Source organism: Pseudorca crassidens, chromosome 6 (genome assembly GCF_039906515.1).
Source record: "Pseudorca crassidens isolate mPseCra1 chromosome 6, mPseCra1.hap1, whole genome shotgun sequence".
Lineage (NCBI taxonomy): Eukaryota > Metazoa > Chordata > Mammalia > Artiodactyla > Delphinidae > Pseudorca > Pseudorca crassidens.
In genome coordinates, this window is record NC_090301.1 from 50069484 (window position 1) to 50088079 (window position 18596).

Below are 18596 nucleotides of genomic sequence, written 5' to 3' on the forward strand. Positions count from 1 at the left end.
TTAGTTTCACTTCATCTCAGAGAACTAAACAAGTCTTCAATGGTAGTTTGCTGTGATTTAAAAAGGATATCAAAACCTTCTATACAATGTGTTACTTTATTCTTTATAGATATGTATTAAAGATAAAGAAAGATGCAGATTACCTAGATACATGTATTATGGTGAAATATCATGTCAATTAAAACCTCCTTTTCATACAAGTGCCAGCTTGATGAGGTTCTCACTGGCCAAGGAGGATAATTTGAATAAAAGAGTGATGACTGCAAGTGACTGAAACAGTGAATTTAAAAAAGAAAAAAAAAAAGCCATTAAGTGCATAGTGATACCAAAGGAAAAAAAATTTTAACTCAGGACAGCAGTGGAGGTCGCCAGGGCACCAAAAATAACTCTGAAAGCTGATAAAGGAAACGAATTAAATATTTATCCTGCTATCCTGGTATGAATGTATTCCATGATAACCAAATAGCCCTAATGGATGGATGCGACAAGTTTCTTCTATATGAAAGAATTCCAACTAATAAATGCAACAGGAATGATAGGTTTGGAAAGTCCTCATTTTGCAAATCTTAATGAAATAACTGATTCAGGCAAGTATCATTAATGCATGCTTTTAAATACATTATGTAAAAAGTTTATGGGGAACTTTCCAATGATGGTGTTTGGCTTTTGCCCACATGCCCAATGAACAACCTGAGGACCATTAAAAGTGGGACAACCAGAACTAAATGCCTCATCATTTGACATAAAGTACACCATACTACTATCAAGTATTCTTGCTCAAAAAAATGAGATTGCAGAATCTAATTAACCTTCTCTAGATATAACTTCTAGGATATGGGACAAATGACAGAACTAGTTAAACAAGAACGCTATTCTTGTTTAGATCAAATTCAGTCTGTGGTGCACTCTGTAGGCAACTCACATGGTTCCTTCAACAAATCATGGTGTACTGAACGGTGGGGAAAAGTAGGGGAACTCTAATTTAAACTTCAAGACACTCCAAAGACAAAACCAAATACACTGTGTAGACCTAGTCTCGACAGAGACTCACACAAACCAAACATAAAATTTAACAAATTTTGGAAACAATTGGGAAATTTTTAAAAGGACTGGATATTAGAAATTAAGAAAATAGTGATGGTTATATGGTTATTAAAGCTGGATTACAGGTGGATGGAGGTTCATTACATATTTTCTCTATTTCTGCGAAGACTTCAAACTTCTTGTACTAATTAATAAATCACCCTTTCAAAAACTGCTCAATACATATAATCGACAAGTTTATTATCAAGAAACTTCGGTAGGTTTTTTAAAAGGCTGTGTTGGTTTTACAAGACTGAAAGATGACAATTCATGACAGGACAAATATAAACAAGGATAATTAAAATATTAAATACCATCTAAATTAAAAGACCATAATTCAAATTAATTATAATCTTTGTGTCTTGTTAGAATCAGCTGTACAGTTACCCGTCATGAAATTCACCTCACCAACTCATGAAGACTACAAAGCCTCACTACAAACTCAATTACATAACTTACAATAATCAATGAGTGTTTTGCACTTAAGCATGCACTATCACAGAAAGCACAAAATCTTATATACAGGGATTTTTTGTTTCTTTAAAATGTATCTCAAGCATCGTTTAAAGTGCGAGCTACAAATATGCTGTATCCTTTAAGAAAAAGGCTTCTAAAGGAAGTATGAGACAGCTATTCGATAGTCAAGAGTGGTTATATAACTAACCGAAGGAAACCCAGCAGTACCCTGCTAAGTCTGTTTTATTGTGGCAACCTTCTCCTTTGTAGTTGAGTTCTTAGCTCTTACTGTATTACCAGCCAAACATGTATTCCATTGCTTTGGATACAAGACTTTCATCTTTTTTTGGCGTTTGTCTGTCAGAAATAACCTATTAAAAAAAACACACACAATTGTAAGATTATGGTTTCTTTAGTATCATAGTCAATTCTTCAGTTAATGGCTAATTTAAAAGTGCCAAACACTAAAGTGGATTTGCAACAATAAATTATATATTTAAAAATTAAAATATAGGCTTGCTTGGAACATCCTTATGCTTTTAAGAATAACAAAATTGTATTCCTTTGGCAAGGCAAATTACATCTGCTCCTTAAATTAGTAAACTGAACAAACACCACAAAAGCTAAAAGAGATAAGGACTTTAAAATACTAGTTTAAAAAAAACTAAAGGGAAAAATTAAACCAGTTCTAGAATGATCCCCAAATTTCAAGGGAAGTCAAACTGCCCTACTAAAGTGTTTTATTTGCTATCTCAGGACCTGTGTCTGCAGCTAGGCAAGTTCAGAACTACTGGCTAATTAAGTAGGCAACAATAGCATGCTGAATGACAGTCATAATACTTCTAGCATTCTTCAATGAATATAATGAACTTTTCCTTTAAACTTTTTTGAAATAAGAAGTTTTGAAATGGGGACTGGTCAATGTTTTCTTTTGATAACCAAAGCTACTTCCAATCTGAGGTTCTTCATTTGCAACACCATCAAATTTAGTTATCAATTTAACAGGGATTTAACATTCCCTCATGCCAGAGACGTCCACAAGAGAAACTTTTTACGTATGCAACATACCTTAGAAAAAACTAAACTAATTAACTCTCAAAATGTTTTTTAAACTGGCAAAGAATTTTTTTAAAAACTCAAGATAAATTTCCAACTGGCTAAAATTCTAATTTTTAAAATAGGAAATTTAAAAATGCAAAGTTTATAGGTTTCATCAAGCCAATCAACTTCAGTAGGAAATATTTAATGGCATACAAATCAATCCAATGAAAAAGTTAAACATGCTAAGTACTGCAGCCCTTAAAGTATATTCTTTTATCCAATCTTTAAAATACCTGATAGTCACTAGTAGAAGCTTTGTATGCTGTAGCAAGAGGTCTCATGGTAGAAATTCTAGAAGTACTTCCAGGTTGGGTTGGTGTACCTAAGGTTTTGATTGGTGGTGTAAAGGCAACAGATGGAGATGATAAAGCACACCTGTCACTGTTTTCCATAACGCTCTAGAAAAATAAAGAACTTCTCTGTTTATTAACATAATACATATCATCCACTATTATGTCCTACTTACAAAGAAAACTTCATTAAAAGTAGCGTACTTTATTTAATCTAATTAAACTTTCAAATAACTTTAGGGTTGAGAAAACAATATGTGCTTCTCAGCTAGCATATGAGATCTAATGCTCAACCAGAAATCTCACTTGAATGACCTCAAATATCCTCAAGAAAACTATAGACTCTAAGAGTAAGAATCTCCTAACAAACACTACGGAAAATCAGTAAGAAAAAAAGAATTCTTAGGGAAACTGAGGGGTGTGGGGCATCAAAGTCCAGTGCTTTTTAGTATCCAGTAACCCCAAATTTTCCTCTAGCCTCTGCAAACACCTGCTACAGTACAACGTAATAATTACACAACTACTCAGTGATCCTAGATTATGATAACAGGAGCCATGTCTGCTTCGTGCACTAGTGTGTATACGTAAGTCCCAAGCACAGTGCCTGGTAGGTAGCAGAAGTTCACATATATTTACTTAAAGAATGATCATGATTTTACAAACCACAAAGTTTAAATTGTGCCCAGGATTATTTTATCAGTATACAAATATATAATAATATTTAAATATTTTAAAGTAGAAATGACTAATAAAAAGCTTCAGCCTTTAGAAGTTAACCCTCAGTTACCATTCTTATGAAATATTTCATTCTGAAATAGCACCACTCCTTTGAGGTAAAGAATTTGAAGTTGCTTTGCACAAAAAAGGGAATGGGTTAAAAGTTAAAAGACCTAGAATGTAGGCTTCACCTTAACAACTCTGGGTAAGTTACCTAAGTCTCCTTGGCCTCTTTATTTGTAGAGTGAAGGGGTTGGCGTGTATTACCTCTAAAGTCTTGTGACTAAGTATCTTTGACTTACCATAAAAGAGTGCTGTAACATCATCCATCACATTTTATAAAATAAGAGGCACAGTGAAGCAAAGTGCCATAACCACCAATGTTAGTACTTAGACTTGTGCACTACATATAAATTAAACTGCTTTCCTTACACCAGCAATAACTTACTTTATCTATACATGGTTTTACACCAATCATGATGGACTCTCCAAAAATTCTCCCATCTTTGCTTAAAGCTTTCCGGGCCTGCAGTTTAGATTGATAACGAATATGCATCCAATTTCCTGTGTTAGACATCTGCAAAAAATGAAGTTTTCTCTTAAATTAAAATACAAAGTATACAAAATTTAAACTTAATGAGTTCTATTAGAAAACAGAAACATATGAAATAAATCTGCTTCCACTTTTTATTTGATGCCCTGTAAAAAGCTGTATACTAGGATTCAACAAAAATCCTATTAAACTATTTCAATACATTTCAATAGTTCTCAAATCTCTTATATAAAGAATATGTGACAAATATTCTCTGAAAGCAAAGTAATTCTCAAAAGATAATGTTTCTTATAAAAAGGTCTTATCAACACTTGCTATGAAATTTTTTAAAAACTGTATTCATCAATCTGATTTTGCATAGGAGTTAAGTCAATTTCTAGTAATAGAAAAAAGATTTGTTATTTATAACTGGCAAGCTAAAAAAGCTCTAAGAACTCTAAGTTAGAAACATCTCCCTTTTCCTTTATCCCCAATAAAACAAGCTCAAATTGGAAAACTTGGCATGATCTTTTTTAAGAGACTGTGAACTATTTTTAAAAGGGGGAAACCTGAAACTCTCACTCTCTTGCTTATCTTCTCTCTTTATCCCTTTTTATCAAATACTATGCAACTACCAGCCTTCCAAACTCCAATAGATAGATACATCCTATGAAAACTTTAAAAAAAAGAAAAATTTTCAAGTTTGGAAAAAAACAGACAACATTCAGCAGCAAAGTTTTCCCTCAATTCACAGGTTATCTTTCCTCAGCTTAAATCTTGAAATGAAAAGAATTAAGACTTACCACATGTTTTAAGATATTTCCATACTGTGCAAATTGTAATAATATATAGGAAGCAGATGCTTGAGGAAACCTGGGGTTGGGGGGGGACAAAAAGTTGTCTGAACAGTCAACTTCGATAATACAAATGCAAATTACCTTACAAGTGTTTCACAATAAACTCCCCCTAACTGTCTAGTACATTAATAAGAGACCCTGAACATCCTATTTTCCCCTATATTAGCTAAATCTATTCATTTGCCCATCACCCAAAAGCAAATTATGTTAAAATTAATTTTGACTCAGCCACTTTTCTCCAGCCCCAAATTCCACCTTCTACTCTCACTGTCATTATCATAATCCTTAGAAAAGTACTATGAAGTTACAGTTCTGTAAATAACTTATTTTACATGGGTGTGTGGGTGTGTGTGTGTGTGTGTGTGTGTGCACATCCATGAGAGAGAGAGAGAGAGAAAGGGAAATGTTGCAATATACTACTATGGTTATTAAAGGGGAAAGAACTTTAAATTATATAGAATCATATCAATATATATTGAGCACTACCTGAAAATTCAGAAATGTATTCCTGAAACAAAAATACAGTCCGAACCAATATCAATGGTAAACAATCAATTAAAAGGACTGTTACCAAAATTTTAATAGCCATATCTCTGTATGGGAAAATTTTAAGTGATTTTTACTTTCTTCTTTATAAAGTTCTGTATGCTTTGAATATTACAATGAGATATAACTTTTATAGTCCAAATAATAAAGCTATTTTCAGCTTGAAAATCTGGAGTTTCCTTAACCAGTAACTTCAGTTATCTGGAGCTTGGATTAGAACCTAAAGGAAAAAATGTAAGTCACAAAAATAAATGAGAAACTCCACACGTTAAAATCTATGTGACTAAAATACTCACTGCATTCAGGACTGGAAATTTATTTTATGTTACGTAAATTTGGATATAAGATTTCTAATCCCAAAGAAAACAACAAATGAGTCAGGATGCCTGCAAGCAGAACTAAAAAAAAATTAAAACGAAAGGGAGAAATAATGGTTGCAAGTGATGCAGGCACTTGAGAAATAAAACATAATTCCAAGAGTCTAGGACCACTCTGAGTAGAAGCAGCAGAATATCCTGTCACAGAATCACCCTACAACAATAAATGGTATTTCATGATGACCCTGAATCAGCAGGAAAAAGTTAAATTATCAAAGGAAGAAGATATATAATGTATTTTAGATGTACTTCCCTATAAATAATCAAAATAAAATATTTTATCCCTTAGAAGAAAATGTTTCTGTGCTTGCAATTAAACTTATATGCAGGGTTACTGAAACATAAAACCAACAGAAAATAAATAGCTGGGAAAGTGTACATCTTAAAAATGAAGGGCTAACAGAAGTACTTCAAGTAATTTATCTAATTACTGAGGAATCTTAAAAATGACACCATTACTACTGAACCTGAAAAACACTTGAGAGTGGACAGACACATTCAAAAACATACAGCCACTTACTTCACAAGAGAATACAAAAATTTAAACACATAAAAGGGAAGAAAAAAAAAGAAGCAGCAGCAGTCAGCCCAACTGCTATGGACATATGGCTGAGCGTGCCCTTTCTGGAGAACAAGGGAAAGCAATGACCCTGCTTACTACCTAAACAGAATCAGTAACAAAGAATCTCTCTGAAAAGTTACACAAAAAACAGGTGGCAATTACTGCCTTACAAGGGAGAAAAACTATCTGGGGGAAAAAGTGGGAAGGAAAACTTTTCACCATATTCTTACACATTCTTCTGAATTTTAAATAAATTGAATATATAAAGTCCACTAATATTTATTTACTGGGCATTGTTCTTCCTTCAAGGAGCTCACACGTTTTTATATTTTTTTAAACCCCAAAACTAAATATAGTAAGGTCCAGTAACAGTATGACATCACACTTTCAGAAACCAACCTTATGTAGTACAGTATAAACAATCACAGCCTGAAAATAAAAGACCTGGGTTTTCGATGAAGCTTTACTAATAACTAGATGTAAGCCTCTGAGTAAATCACTTAATCTGTCTATATCTCAGGTTTTTCATATGTAAATGATGCAATATGATCTCTAAGACGCTTTAAAGTACTTTATTAGATCTAAAACTCCATTCAACTAGGACTGTCATGCACAATTTCTATTAATATTCAATATTCTGTAGCTAGAAAGTATCAACCCTGTGAAATAGTATGCATATATATACAAATGAAATTCAATCTGTTAGTTCAAAACTGGTTAAGTCCAATATAAGCATAGACACAGTCACAACAAAGAGAGAAAGGAGCTTCCTAAGTCTAAAGGGACAACCAACCCTCTTCCAATATCCAGCAAATGTGCTCAAGAGAAGATAATCTGAGAAGAGGCACACAGATAAATGATGGAAAAACTATTAAAAATCAAACATTACTTAAACCTTACTTAAAACATTACTTAAAATACAAAAATCAAACATTACTTAAATACATGCTGAAATGTCAAGGTGGTATGTACTGATGTCTGCAACTTACTCTGAAATATACCAACAACAAAAAAGATGAATTAATAGTAGATAAAACAAATGTAGCTGTTAACAACTGCAGAATCTAGGTGGTCGGTACATATGGGTGTTTGCTGTGCCACTGTTTTAGTTTTTTTATGTTTGATAATACTCATTAGAAAATGTGAGAGCTTTTTTTTTTTAAGTAAATAATCTAGAAACCTTACCCGAACACAGTCACCCAAGTGTCATCAAAGTGATCTTCAGATGTCAAAGAATCTCCTTGAGTATAAAAAGGATCCAACTGGGCAGGAGATAATGTTGTCTTTCGTGGTTGACCAATGTTTGCTGGACTAAACACACTCTGCCCTATATTAGTATATTTAGTAAGTTAGTTACCAATATAAACATCTTGATTTAAAATATCAAAGCTTTAGTTTTAAATGGGAAAGTACATTAAAAGTTGGCAATTCCATAAATAATTCAAAATACACACTATAATCAAATGATAATTATATACTACCACACAATTTGAGAGGAAGTCATTAAAATTTGAGCATAATTTATCATTTTGCAAATGTTTTATTATTTATTATAAATTTGCTAAATGTTTTATTAATTTCCAGTTAAACTTACAGCAGAAGGATCTCCAGTCAACCTCAAGGACTTCATATTCCAAACCTACCACTTTCATTATGACACCTCTGCCTTAAAAAGATTCAGTAACTCCTCATTACACACAAAACAAAATCCAAATGTCTTGGTTGTTCTCCACAATATAGTTCCAACCTTATTTTTTCAATGTACCCCTAAACAGTATCTACCCTAGTTCCTAAGATGTGAACGCAATTTTCTTTTATTGAGGTCATTTCTATCTGAAATGTCTGATTCTGTTCTTTCTTTTCTTATTCTTCAACAATAATTACCAATTAATGAGTACTTCACGTCCAACATGTCAAGCTAAACACTTTTTGTGTTCATTTTATCTCAGAGGCTCTGTCCTACTGAGACCACACATTTCTGAGAAGCAGAGACTATTTCATCTTTGGAGTAGTAATAATGATTCACATACAAGAAATATTTTTTCAGCACTTAAATGTACACCAAGCATTATTCTAGGTATTAAAAATACAGTAATGAACAAGTTAGACCAAAGGGGGGAAAAATCTCTAATAGAGCTTAAATTCTAGTGGAAGAAAGACAAGTAAATACCTAGTATGTTAGAAAACAGAAAATCTTACAGGAAAAAAATAATAACAAAGAGAAAGGTGAAAAGGAACATGTATATACATAAGGGTTAATATCCAAAATATATAAGAAACTCATACAATTCAATAGCAAAAAACAAACAAAAAATCAATCCAATTAAAAATTGGGCAGAGGAACTAAATACACATTTTCCAAAGACATACAAATGGCCAACAGGTACCAAAAAAAGGTGCTCAATATCACTAATCATCAGGAAAATGCAAATCAAAACCAAAATGAGATATAACCTCATCAACAGCTATCATCAAAAAAAAAGAAAGAGATAAGTGTTGGTGAGGATTTGGAGAAAAAGGAATCCTTGTGCACTGTTGGCAGGACAATAAAGTTGTTGCACACACTACGGAAAATAGTATAGAGGTTCCTCAAAAACATTAAAAACAGAGCTACCATATGATCCAGCAATCCCACTTCTGAGCATATATCCAAAGAAAATGAAAACAGGATCTCAGACATCTGCACTCCCATATTCAATATAGCACTATTCACAAGAGCCAAGATATGGATACAATCTAAAGGTCCATTAATAGATGAATGGATAAGAAGATGTGGCACGTATATACAATGGAATGTTATTCAGCCATGAAAAAGAAGGAAGTCCTGCCATTTCCTACAGTATGGATGGATGTTGAGGGCATGATGTTCATGATGATAAGTGAAAAAAGTCAGACAGAGAAAGACAAATACTCTATCACCTCACTTATATGTGGAATGTAAAAATGGCAGAACTCACAGAAGGAGTAGACTTGTGGCTACCAGGGGCCGGAGGCTGGGGGATATGGGGAGTTGTTGGTCAAAGGGTACAAACGTCCAGTCATAAGATGAATAAGTTCTGGGGATCTAAAGTACAGCATGGTGATTACCTCTAATAATACTGTATTATATACTTAAAAGCTGCTAAGAGAGTAGATCTAAAGGTTCTCACCACAAAAAAAGAAATGGTAATTAAGTGAAGTGATGAAAAATGTCAGCTAAGACACTGGTCATTTTGTAATATCAAAATGACCACAGTGTGTATCAAATCAACACACTGTATACTTTAAACTTACACAATGTCACAATGTCAATTATATCTCATTAACTCTACTAAATGTTAGTTTCCCTTTACTATATCCATAAATTAACCTGTGACAGAAGACTTAACATGTTACTCCAAGAATCAAATGAAACTTTAGGTAGACAAGAACTCACAAAAGTTAACTGTTTTAACAATATATAACTTCAATACTATAAATGATGCACTTGGTACAATTATTCTTTTGCATCAACAGCACAAATATATTCAGTCAAACCTAAAATAAAAGACTTCCAGGAATGATGTCCATTCTCTTGCCTCCGAACAGTAGTAAACCGAAACTATACCCTCAACAGAATTAAAAGCCAAAGGCATCAATCAAGTAAAAACTACAATGCAACAATGTGATTCTAACTAAAGAGGAAAAATATGGTCATCTAAGGATTTCAAAATTCTTAATTCTTTATGCCATACAACTTGAATCCCTTTACTTCATCTGGAGTCAAATTTAGAGACCAGAATTAATCTAATTTAACCCATTAATGTAGCCTTTCCTTAAGGGAAAATAAAAATACATTTCAGATCACCTCAGATCTACTAGGCTTATTAAAGAATCTATTTGATTCAGAACACTATCCTAGACCCTACTAGAAAATAAAGATGCTCAAAACTGACTGCTGTTGAGTAACCAGGTAAAAAAGAATTTAGCAATGAGAAACAAATATTCAAATATTTTTACAATAGTAATCAAGCAAAAGAAAGTATGTAACAGTTATTAACTCTAGAGAAAACAAAAAGATGTACAAGAAGGACATGGAATCCTAGTACATTACATGGCTCAGTCTTACAGATTTATCTAATTTTAAAATTGAGTTCATGCTTAAAAGAGACAATACGAAGTAAATAACTGAAAAGAATGTCAAACTGCATACATGCTATAATACATCTAGCAATTTTTCTTTTTCCTAGCAATTCTTCTTTTCCTCATCACCACGGATGCATTTAATAGGTACAAAACATTTCTAAAATGAGGCTGATTTAAAATGAACCACCCCACTTTGACAAGTGTCTGCTAATCAACCAACTTATCAACTACCCCTTTAGGAAATAAAGAGAAGCAAGCGAAAGATAAGCTTAAATAAGTTTAGTTCTTACTACAAAGACATGCCTTTAACACAAAAAAGATGGTAAAAGGCATTCTAGTATAAAACCTAAAGCCAATTCAAAATTTTTATGTCCTGCATTACCATTAAGAAGGTACAATTTAGTTCTGCTACATTATGTAATAACCTTCAAGCAAGAAATTAAATGGAAATCTCAAAATGAGACTACCATTATGACTTTTAAAAATAAAACAAATCAAAATTAAGTCTCAAACGAATAAGCAATCTAATTTTTGCCCTGTCAACTACTCTGAAAAACAATTACTTATACATAAACTAAAACTATTTACATATCTTTAGCATAATTGCCCCCCACCTTGTTAACGTTTCATTGCTCCACTGATTTTACTTCCTTTCAATCAGACTTCTGGTACTCACATGCAATGCTTTATAAGATGAAAATAAAGTGTGCCTAGCAAACCACATCAAATTTAACTGTAATGTGTCTCCCTTTGTAAATCACTACTCTGTCTTAAGATCAGACTGAAGTGGAGGGCAAAATAACTTATTACCCTTTATGAAAATGTCTTCAATTGAAGACCACATTCAATTATTTCAAAATAGACAACTAACCTAAATGAAAATAAAAGAGATTAAAAGAGTAGGAATTTTAAACAGACACATGGCATATGAAACTTGGGAGAAAAAGAGGTTCCTGGCAGTGCTGTTACCTTCTAACCATGAAACAACGTAGCACAATGTATAATAAAGAATTTGGCCTCAGCCCAGAGAGATGTCTGGCCTTTGTCAGGTTCCTGGGAGACAACCTCTAAACCCTAGAAATTTCCCCAGCGACAGGAGTGTTTTTGTTACTCGTGGCAGGCCCCTCAACCTCAAGAGCACCTGATGGTTTATGATAACAAGGTGACTCCTGGTGAGGGTAGGTCACGCCATAAAGACCAACCATGAAGACCATCCATGTTATAAAAAAGGTCACTTCTGGGCAGAAGGAATGGAGACTGAGTTTAGCCACTTGATCAGTGATTCAATCAGTCATTTGTACGTAATGAAACACCAATGAAAACTCAGGACATGGAGGCTCCAGTAAGCTCCCTACTAGCCAATACTCTGTGTAGTGCCATATATCAATACCAGGAGGGTAACATGTCACGGAAGTTCTTGTTTTCAGCCTATGCATCTCTTTCTTTAGGTGGTTCTAATTTGTCTGCTTTCTCTATAATAAAACTGTAACCGTAAGTATAGCACTTTCAGTGGGTCCTGAGTCTTTCCAGTGAATTATCCAACCTTAGAGTGGGCTTGGGAAAGCTTGAATTTGCAGCCAGCAGGTCTGAAGTGAGGGTGGTCCTGGGGACCCCCAAACTTGCAGCTGGCACCTGAAGAGAGAGCAATCTTGTAGGTACTGTTTCCTTAGACTCTTCAGTTTGACAAAGTCTTTGTACCCAGAATAATATTGAACAATGAATACAAGAATAACTAAAACAATATGGCGACCTGAACACTTGTATTCATCTCTAATCCCTGTCAGACACCTAATGACAGTCAATCTAGAAAGTCCCAGGTTTTGGAGAACACAGAAACTGTGAAAAGTGTGAAAGAGGCTCCTCGTTGAAATTAAGGAAAACTAGTTTAAGAGTGTATAATACGGGATGAAATGGCAAGCCCTTCCTCATCTTACCCAGCCACTCCACCACCAAGAGACCAAGGTTTTAGTCCCTGAGGAAAAGGAATCTCAGTGGCTCAGGACTCAGTGGGTCCAGTCACAGTGGAGAAAATCTATGTAAAAGAATAAGTAAAAATCTGCATATTGAAAAGAAGACTTCTAGGGTATGGAAAAAAGGGAACCCTCCTACACTGTTGGTGGGAATGTAAACTGGTACAGCCACTATGGAGAAAAGTATGAAGGTTCCTTAAAAAACTAAAATTAGAGTTACCATATGACGCAGCAATTCCACCCTTAGGCATATATCCAGAAAAAAACAGAATTCAAAAGGATGCATGCACCTCAATGTTCCTTGCACCACTATTTACAATAGCCAAGACATGGAAGCAACCTAAATGCCCATTGACAGAGGAATGGATAAAAAAGATGTGGTACATATATACAATGGAATATTACGCAACCATAAAAAGGAATGAAATAGTGCCATTTACAGAGACGTGGATGGACCCAGAGATTGTCATACAGAGTGAAATCAGAAAGAGAAAAACAAATATTGTATAATATCACTTACACTTACATTTACAATCTAGAAAAGTGGTATAGATGAACTTATTTGCAAAGCAGAAATAGAGTCACAGATATAGAGAACAAACTTATGGTTACCAAGGGGAGAATGGTATGAATTGGAAGACTGGGATTGACATATACACACTACTATGTATAAAACAGATAACTAATGAGAACCTACTGTATAGCACAGGGAACTCTACTCAATGCTCTGTGGTGACCTAAATGGGAATGAAATCTAAAAAAGAGTGGATATATGTATATGTATAAGTGATTCACTTTGCTGCACAGCAGAAACTAACACAATATTGTAAAGCAACTATACTTCAATAAAGATCAAAAATTTTTTTAATTAAAAAAAAAGAAAAGAAGACTTCTCCCTTTCTATATTCAGAACACCAGCTTAGACATTAAGACTGAATATTACAGAATTATTCTTTGGGAAACTTAAGAGAAAGATCTATATATGCTAAAATCAGAGATTTTTCCAAACAAAAATCTACCTAACTGTCCAATCCTCCTACAGTGAAGCCCAAAAAGAGACAAAACAGCCTCTCTCCACCAATGTCCCCCTTCCTACCATTGTTAATACACATACACACATGGATTCCAAGTAGCTTTTTAGTGCCTCATTTCACCAAGAAAGGCAGAAGAGGTGAAAAAAACAAAAAGAGAGGGAAAAAAAAAAAAGAACTAGAAGGAAACAGACAATATGAGCAGGAATAAAGGACCAACATGTACCTCACTGATAAGTTATTTTACCCATGAAACAAGAAAAGGATACTACATTTTAAGTACATTAAGAGAACAACAAAAAAAAAAAGGTTACTGGAAATTAAAATAAAATAAAAAATTATTAGATGTGTTGGAAATTGAGATTGTGGACATCTTTCAGAAAGTAGAATACAAATATAAAACACACTCTCGCAGAGAAAAAGTAGAAATTTAGAAATCTTTGCAGTGCTCACAAACAGAAGAAATTCCAGAAAGAGGGAACAGACAAAACAGAGGGAAAGCTATTATCAAATACAGGCAAGTTTCCCAGAACTCAGGGTAAGTGTCTTGATTTAAAGGATCCACAAATTCCCCAGAAAAATAAATGGAAGCCCCAGACCAAGGCACATTTGTGAAACTGAAAACACTAACCCTACAGAGATCTTAAATTTTTTGAAACCAATCCCCATACAACAACTCAGGAATCATCACTACAAATGACTTCTGCAGAACACTAGAAGCTAGAAGGCAAAGAAATAATGCCTCCAAAATTCCAACCTAGAATTCTATACTTGGTTAAATTAGCAATCCATTTTAAGGGAGATAAAAAGCATTTCAAACTTAAGGTCTTCAATTTAATTTCCCATGCAAGCCTTCTTAGAAAGCTACTCATATATTTCTTCACCAAAATTAGGAAATAAACTAAGAAGAAAACATGTCAACTAGGAAAAATAGCTCAACTCTAGAAACTTGCTAAGGCAAGTCCTAAGATGATAGCTGTACATCATGCTGATATAGGAAACAGCCAAAAAAGAAGCTGAGAATGAGAAGTTCTCAGTTTAAAACAAAACAAAGGTGTGTTTGAAACTATGAGCATTTTTAAAAAGATATATATGTATCATAGCAGCAGAATATTTGCTTAAAATATGAGCAAATGGCACACAGAAAAATTAGACAAATGGAAAAAAGAAACAATTATTAACTAACAAAAAATTAACATTTTACAGAAAGAATAAATTATAGTAATACTACTTGGTGCAAAACTAAACAGTGCTTACATAATCATAATAATACACTGACAAAGGAATAAAGTTTGATATATTTTAATTATATTCAGATAAGGTAATTAAAGATAATTATATCTTATCTCCCCTACATTAAGATAAATATAGCAATACTAAAAATGAAAATAAAGGGCTTCCCTGGTGGCACAGTGGTTGAGAGTCCACCTGCTGATGCAGGGGACACGGGTTCGTGCCCTGGTCGGGGAAGGCATGCCGCGGAGCGGCTGGGCCCGTGAGCCATGGCTGCTGAGCCTGTGCGTCCGGAGCCTGTGCTCCGCAACGGAAGAGGCCACAACAATGAGAGGCCCACGTACTGCAAGAAAAAAAAAAAAAAGAAAGAATTAGCAATAGGACTTCCCTGGTGGCTCAGTGGTTAAGAATCCGCCTGCCAATGCAAGGGACACAGGTTTGAGCCCTGGTCTGGGAAGATCCCACATGCCGCAGAGCCACTAAGCCCATGTGCCGCAACTACTGAGCCTGCACTCTAGAGCCTGTGAGCCACAACTACTGAGCCCACATGCCACAACTACTGTAGTTCACGTGCCTAGAGCCTGTGCTCTGCAACAAGAGAAGCCACCGCAATGAGAAGACTTCGCACCACAATGAAGAGTTGCCCCCAATCACCACAACTAGAGAAAGCCCACGTGCAGCAACAAAGACCCAACGCAGCCAAAAATAAATAATTTTTTTAAAAAAACACCAAAAAAAAAAGAATTAGCAATATAATCATATACAGCTAAGTAATGGCCCTCCAAGATGACTACATCCTAATCCCTGGAACCTATGAATGTTACCTTATATAGCAAAAGAGATTTTGCATTTATTAAGGATCTTGAGATGGGAAGATTAACCAGGATTATTCAGGTGGACCCCCAAGATATCCACTACTGTCCTTACAAGAGAGGTGATATGATGATGGGAAAGAGACTGGAGTGATACAATATACTTTGAAGATGAAAGAAGGGGCCACAAACCAAAGAATATAGGTAGCCACTAGGAACTGGAAAAAAATCAAACAAAAAACAGCAGGGAAATGGATTCTCTCTAGGGCCTCCAGAAAACCAGTCTTACCAACACCTGACTTTAGCCCAGTGAAATTGATTTTGGACTTCTGACTTCTAGAACTATAAGAGAATAAATCCGAGTTGTTTTTAGCCACTAAATTCATGGCAATATGTCACAGTGCTAACAGAAAGCTAATACAGCCTCTCATTTAGTTAAGTGGAGGTAAATTCCAAAAGGAAGAGCTCTAAGATCTGGACTGGCTAGTTGTGAGGAATAAAGCTAAAGACTGCTGCATTTCATTATAAGTATTTAAGTACTATTTGACTTTTTTAAACAATCTGCATTTATTCTTTTGACTAAAATATAAAATACTATCCCACCAAAATTAGAGACCAATAAATGGCACTATGGCTAGTCTGGCATGAAACTAAATAAATTTTGGTGACTAATTTTAAAAACTTTACCTGGTAGGCAGAAAATGGGCCCCCAAAGATGTCCATGTCCTAATACCCAGAAGCTGTGAATATGTTATATTACATGGTAAAGAAGAATTAAGGATGCTATGGAATTAAGATTGCTAATCATCTCATCTTAAACAAGAAGATTATGCTGGATTAACAGAGTGAACCCAACACAATCACAAGGATCCATAAATGGGGAGGGAAAAGAATGATGTGAAATAAAGACTCAACTAGCCATCGCAGGCATTGAAGATGGTAGGGAGCCAGGAGCCAAGAAACATGGGCAGCTTCTAGAAGTTGGAAAACAGGAAAAAACCCCAAGATTCTCCCCTAGAGCCTCCAGAAAAGAATGAAGCCCTACTAATACCTTGATTTTAGCCCACTGAAACCCATTCCAGACTTCTGGCTTCCAGAATTTTAAGATAATAAATTTGAGTTGTTTTAAGCCACTATAATCTGTCATAATTTGTTTCAGCAGCAATACGAAACCAATATAATCTAGATTAAGGCTAGTGGTGACTCAATATTATCAAAGAAAAACTACGCAATGCCAAGATGGACACAAATATTCCAATCATCATTTGGTTTTGGGATGTCATTGCCTCAAAACACAATATACATACGTGAGTTTCCTCTGTCTGTTGTGACAAACTACCAGAAACTGGGTGGCTTAAAACAATAGAAATTTATTCTCCCACAGTTCTGGAGGCCGAAGTACAAGAATAAGTTTTCAGCAGAGTCAAACGCCTGTTGAAGGCACTAAGAAATACTTCATTACTGGCCCCTGTAGCTTCTGGTGACACTGGTAAGTTTTAGTGTTCCTTGGCTTATGGCTACAACACCAAAGTTTGCCTCACTTCATGTGACCTTCTCCTCTGTGTCTTTCCTGTTTGTGTCAAATTTCCCTGTGCCTCTAAGAACACTTGTGATTGGATTTAGGGCCCTTCCAGGTAATTACCAGGATTATCTTCCCCTCTTTTCCTGTCTCCTTAACTCACTAAACTGTCCTTGAGAGCTACCCCTCTCAAGATCCTTAACTTAATCATGTTTTGGCCACATAAGCAATATTCAAGGTTCCAGGAGTTAGAATGTGAACATATCATTTTGGGGGCCACCATTCAACTCACAACTTATATCCATCCATCTGTTCAGTCAACCAACATTTACTGAGGTCCCTTTATATCCAGCTCTGTCACAGGTAAACAATGAAGATATACAGAAGGAATCTCTGCCCTTTAGCTCATAACCCAGTAATGGAGAAAGATAAGAACCTAGCAGAGAGAGCTTTATAGGAGCACATACAAGGAACAGCTAACCCAGATAAGAAAAAGAAGTGTCAGGGAAAGTTTCCTCACAGATAAATTAGTCCTTTATCCGCCTTCTGGGAACGCTAACAGAATTCTGAGTTCCTGGCATCAACAAAAGCAGCCAAAAACTGCTATAATCTAAATATCACACTTACCCCATTAATAATATGCTAACACAAATAAGGATTCTAGTTCAGTACATATAAGTGGTATACCACCTGAGAAGAGAGCTGATAGATAAATGAAAGAACTTCTCAAGAAAAAAAAAATTTTAATTAAAAATAAGATGAAAGGTGGACCTTCAAGATGGCAGAGGAGTAAGACGTGGAGATCACCTTCCTCCCCACAAATACATCAGAAATACACCTACATGTGGAACAACAACTACAGAACACCTACTGAACACTGGCAGAAGACCTCAGACCTCCCAAAAGGCAAGAAACTCCCCACGTACCTGGGTACGGCAAAAGAAAAAAGAAAAAACAGAGACAAAAGAATAGGGATGGGACCTGCAGCTTGGGGAGGGAGCTGTAAAGGAGGAAAAGTTTCCACACACTAGGAAGCTCCTTCACTGGTGGAGACTGCGGGGGAGGGGAGCTTCAGAGCCACGGAGGAGAACGCAGCAACAGGGGTGCCAGAGGGCAAAGTGGAGAGGTTCTCACACAGAAGATCGGTGTGGACCTGCCCGAGAGGCTTGTCTGCTCACCAGCCAGGGTGGGTGGGGGCTAGGAGCTGAGCCTCAGGCTTGGGAGGTCAGATCCCAGGGAGAGGACTGCAGTTGACTGCATGAACACAGCCTGAAGGGGGCCAGTGAGCCACAGCTAGCCAGGAGGAAGTCAGGGAAAAAGTCTGGAATTGCCTAAGAGGCAAAAGACCATTGTTATGGAGTGTGCAAGGAGACGGATTCAGAGCACCGCCTAAACGAGCTCCAGAA

General features: G+C 35.4%; 1 protein-coding gene across 4 annotated transcripts in view; it reads right to left on the reverse strand.

Annotated features, from left to right (window-relative positions):
* Window positions 1-1259: 1259 nt before the first annotated feature.
* NUP35 (nucleoporin 35) overlaps window positions 1260-18596 on the reverse strand; it is a 36426-nt gene continuing 19089 nt past the window's right edge. For all 4 annotated transcript variants that reach the window (XM_067741272.1, XM_067741273.1, XM_067741274.1 and 1 more), the window contains 5 exons: window positions 7707-7848; window positions 4983-5052; window positions 4096-4224; window positions 2874-3038; window positions 1260-1910 (listed from right to left, as the gene is read on the reverse strand). In XM_067741272.1, coding sequence (XP_067597373.1) covers window positions 1833-1910; window positions 2874-3038; window positions 4096-4224; window positions 4983-5052; window positions 7707-7848 — 584 coding nt within the window. In that variant the 3' untranslated portion in view covers window positions 1260-1832. The remainder of the gene's footprint in view (window positions 1911-2873; window positions 3039-4095; window positions 4225-4982; window positions 5053-7706; window positions 7849-18596) is intronic.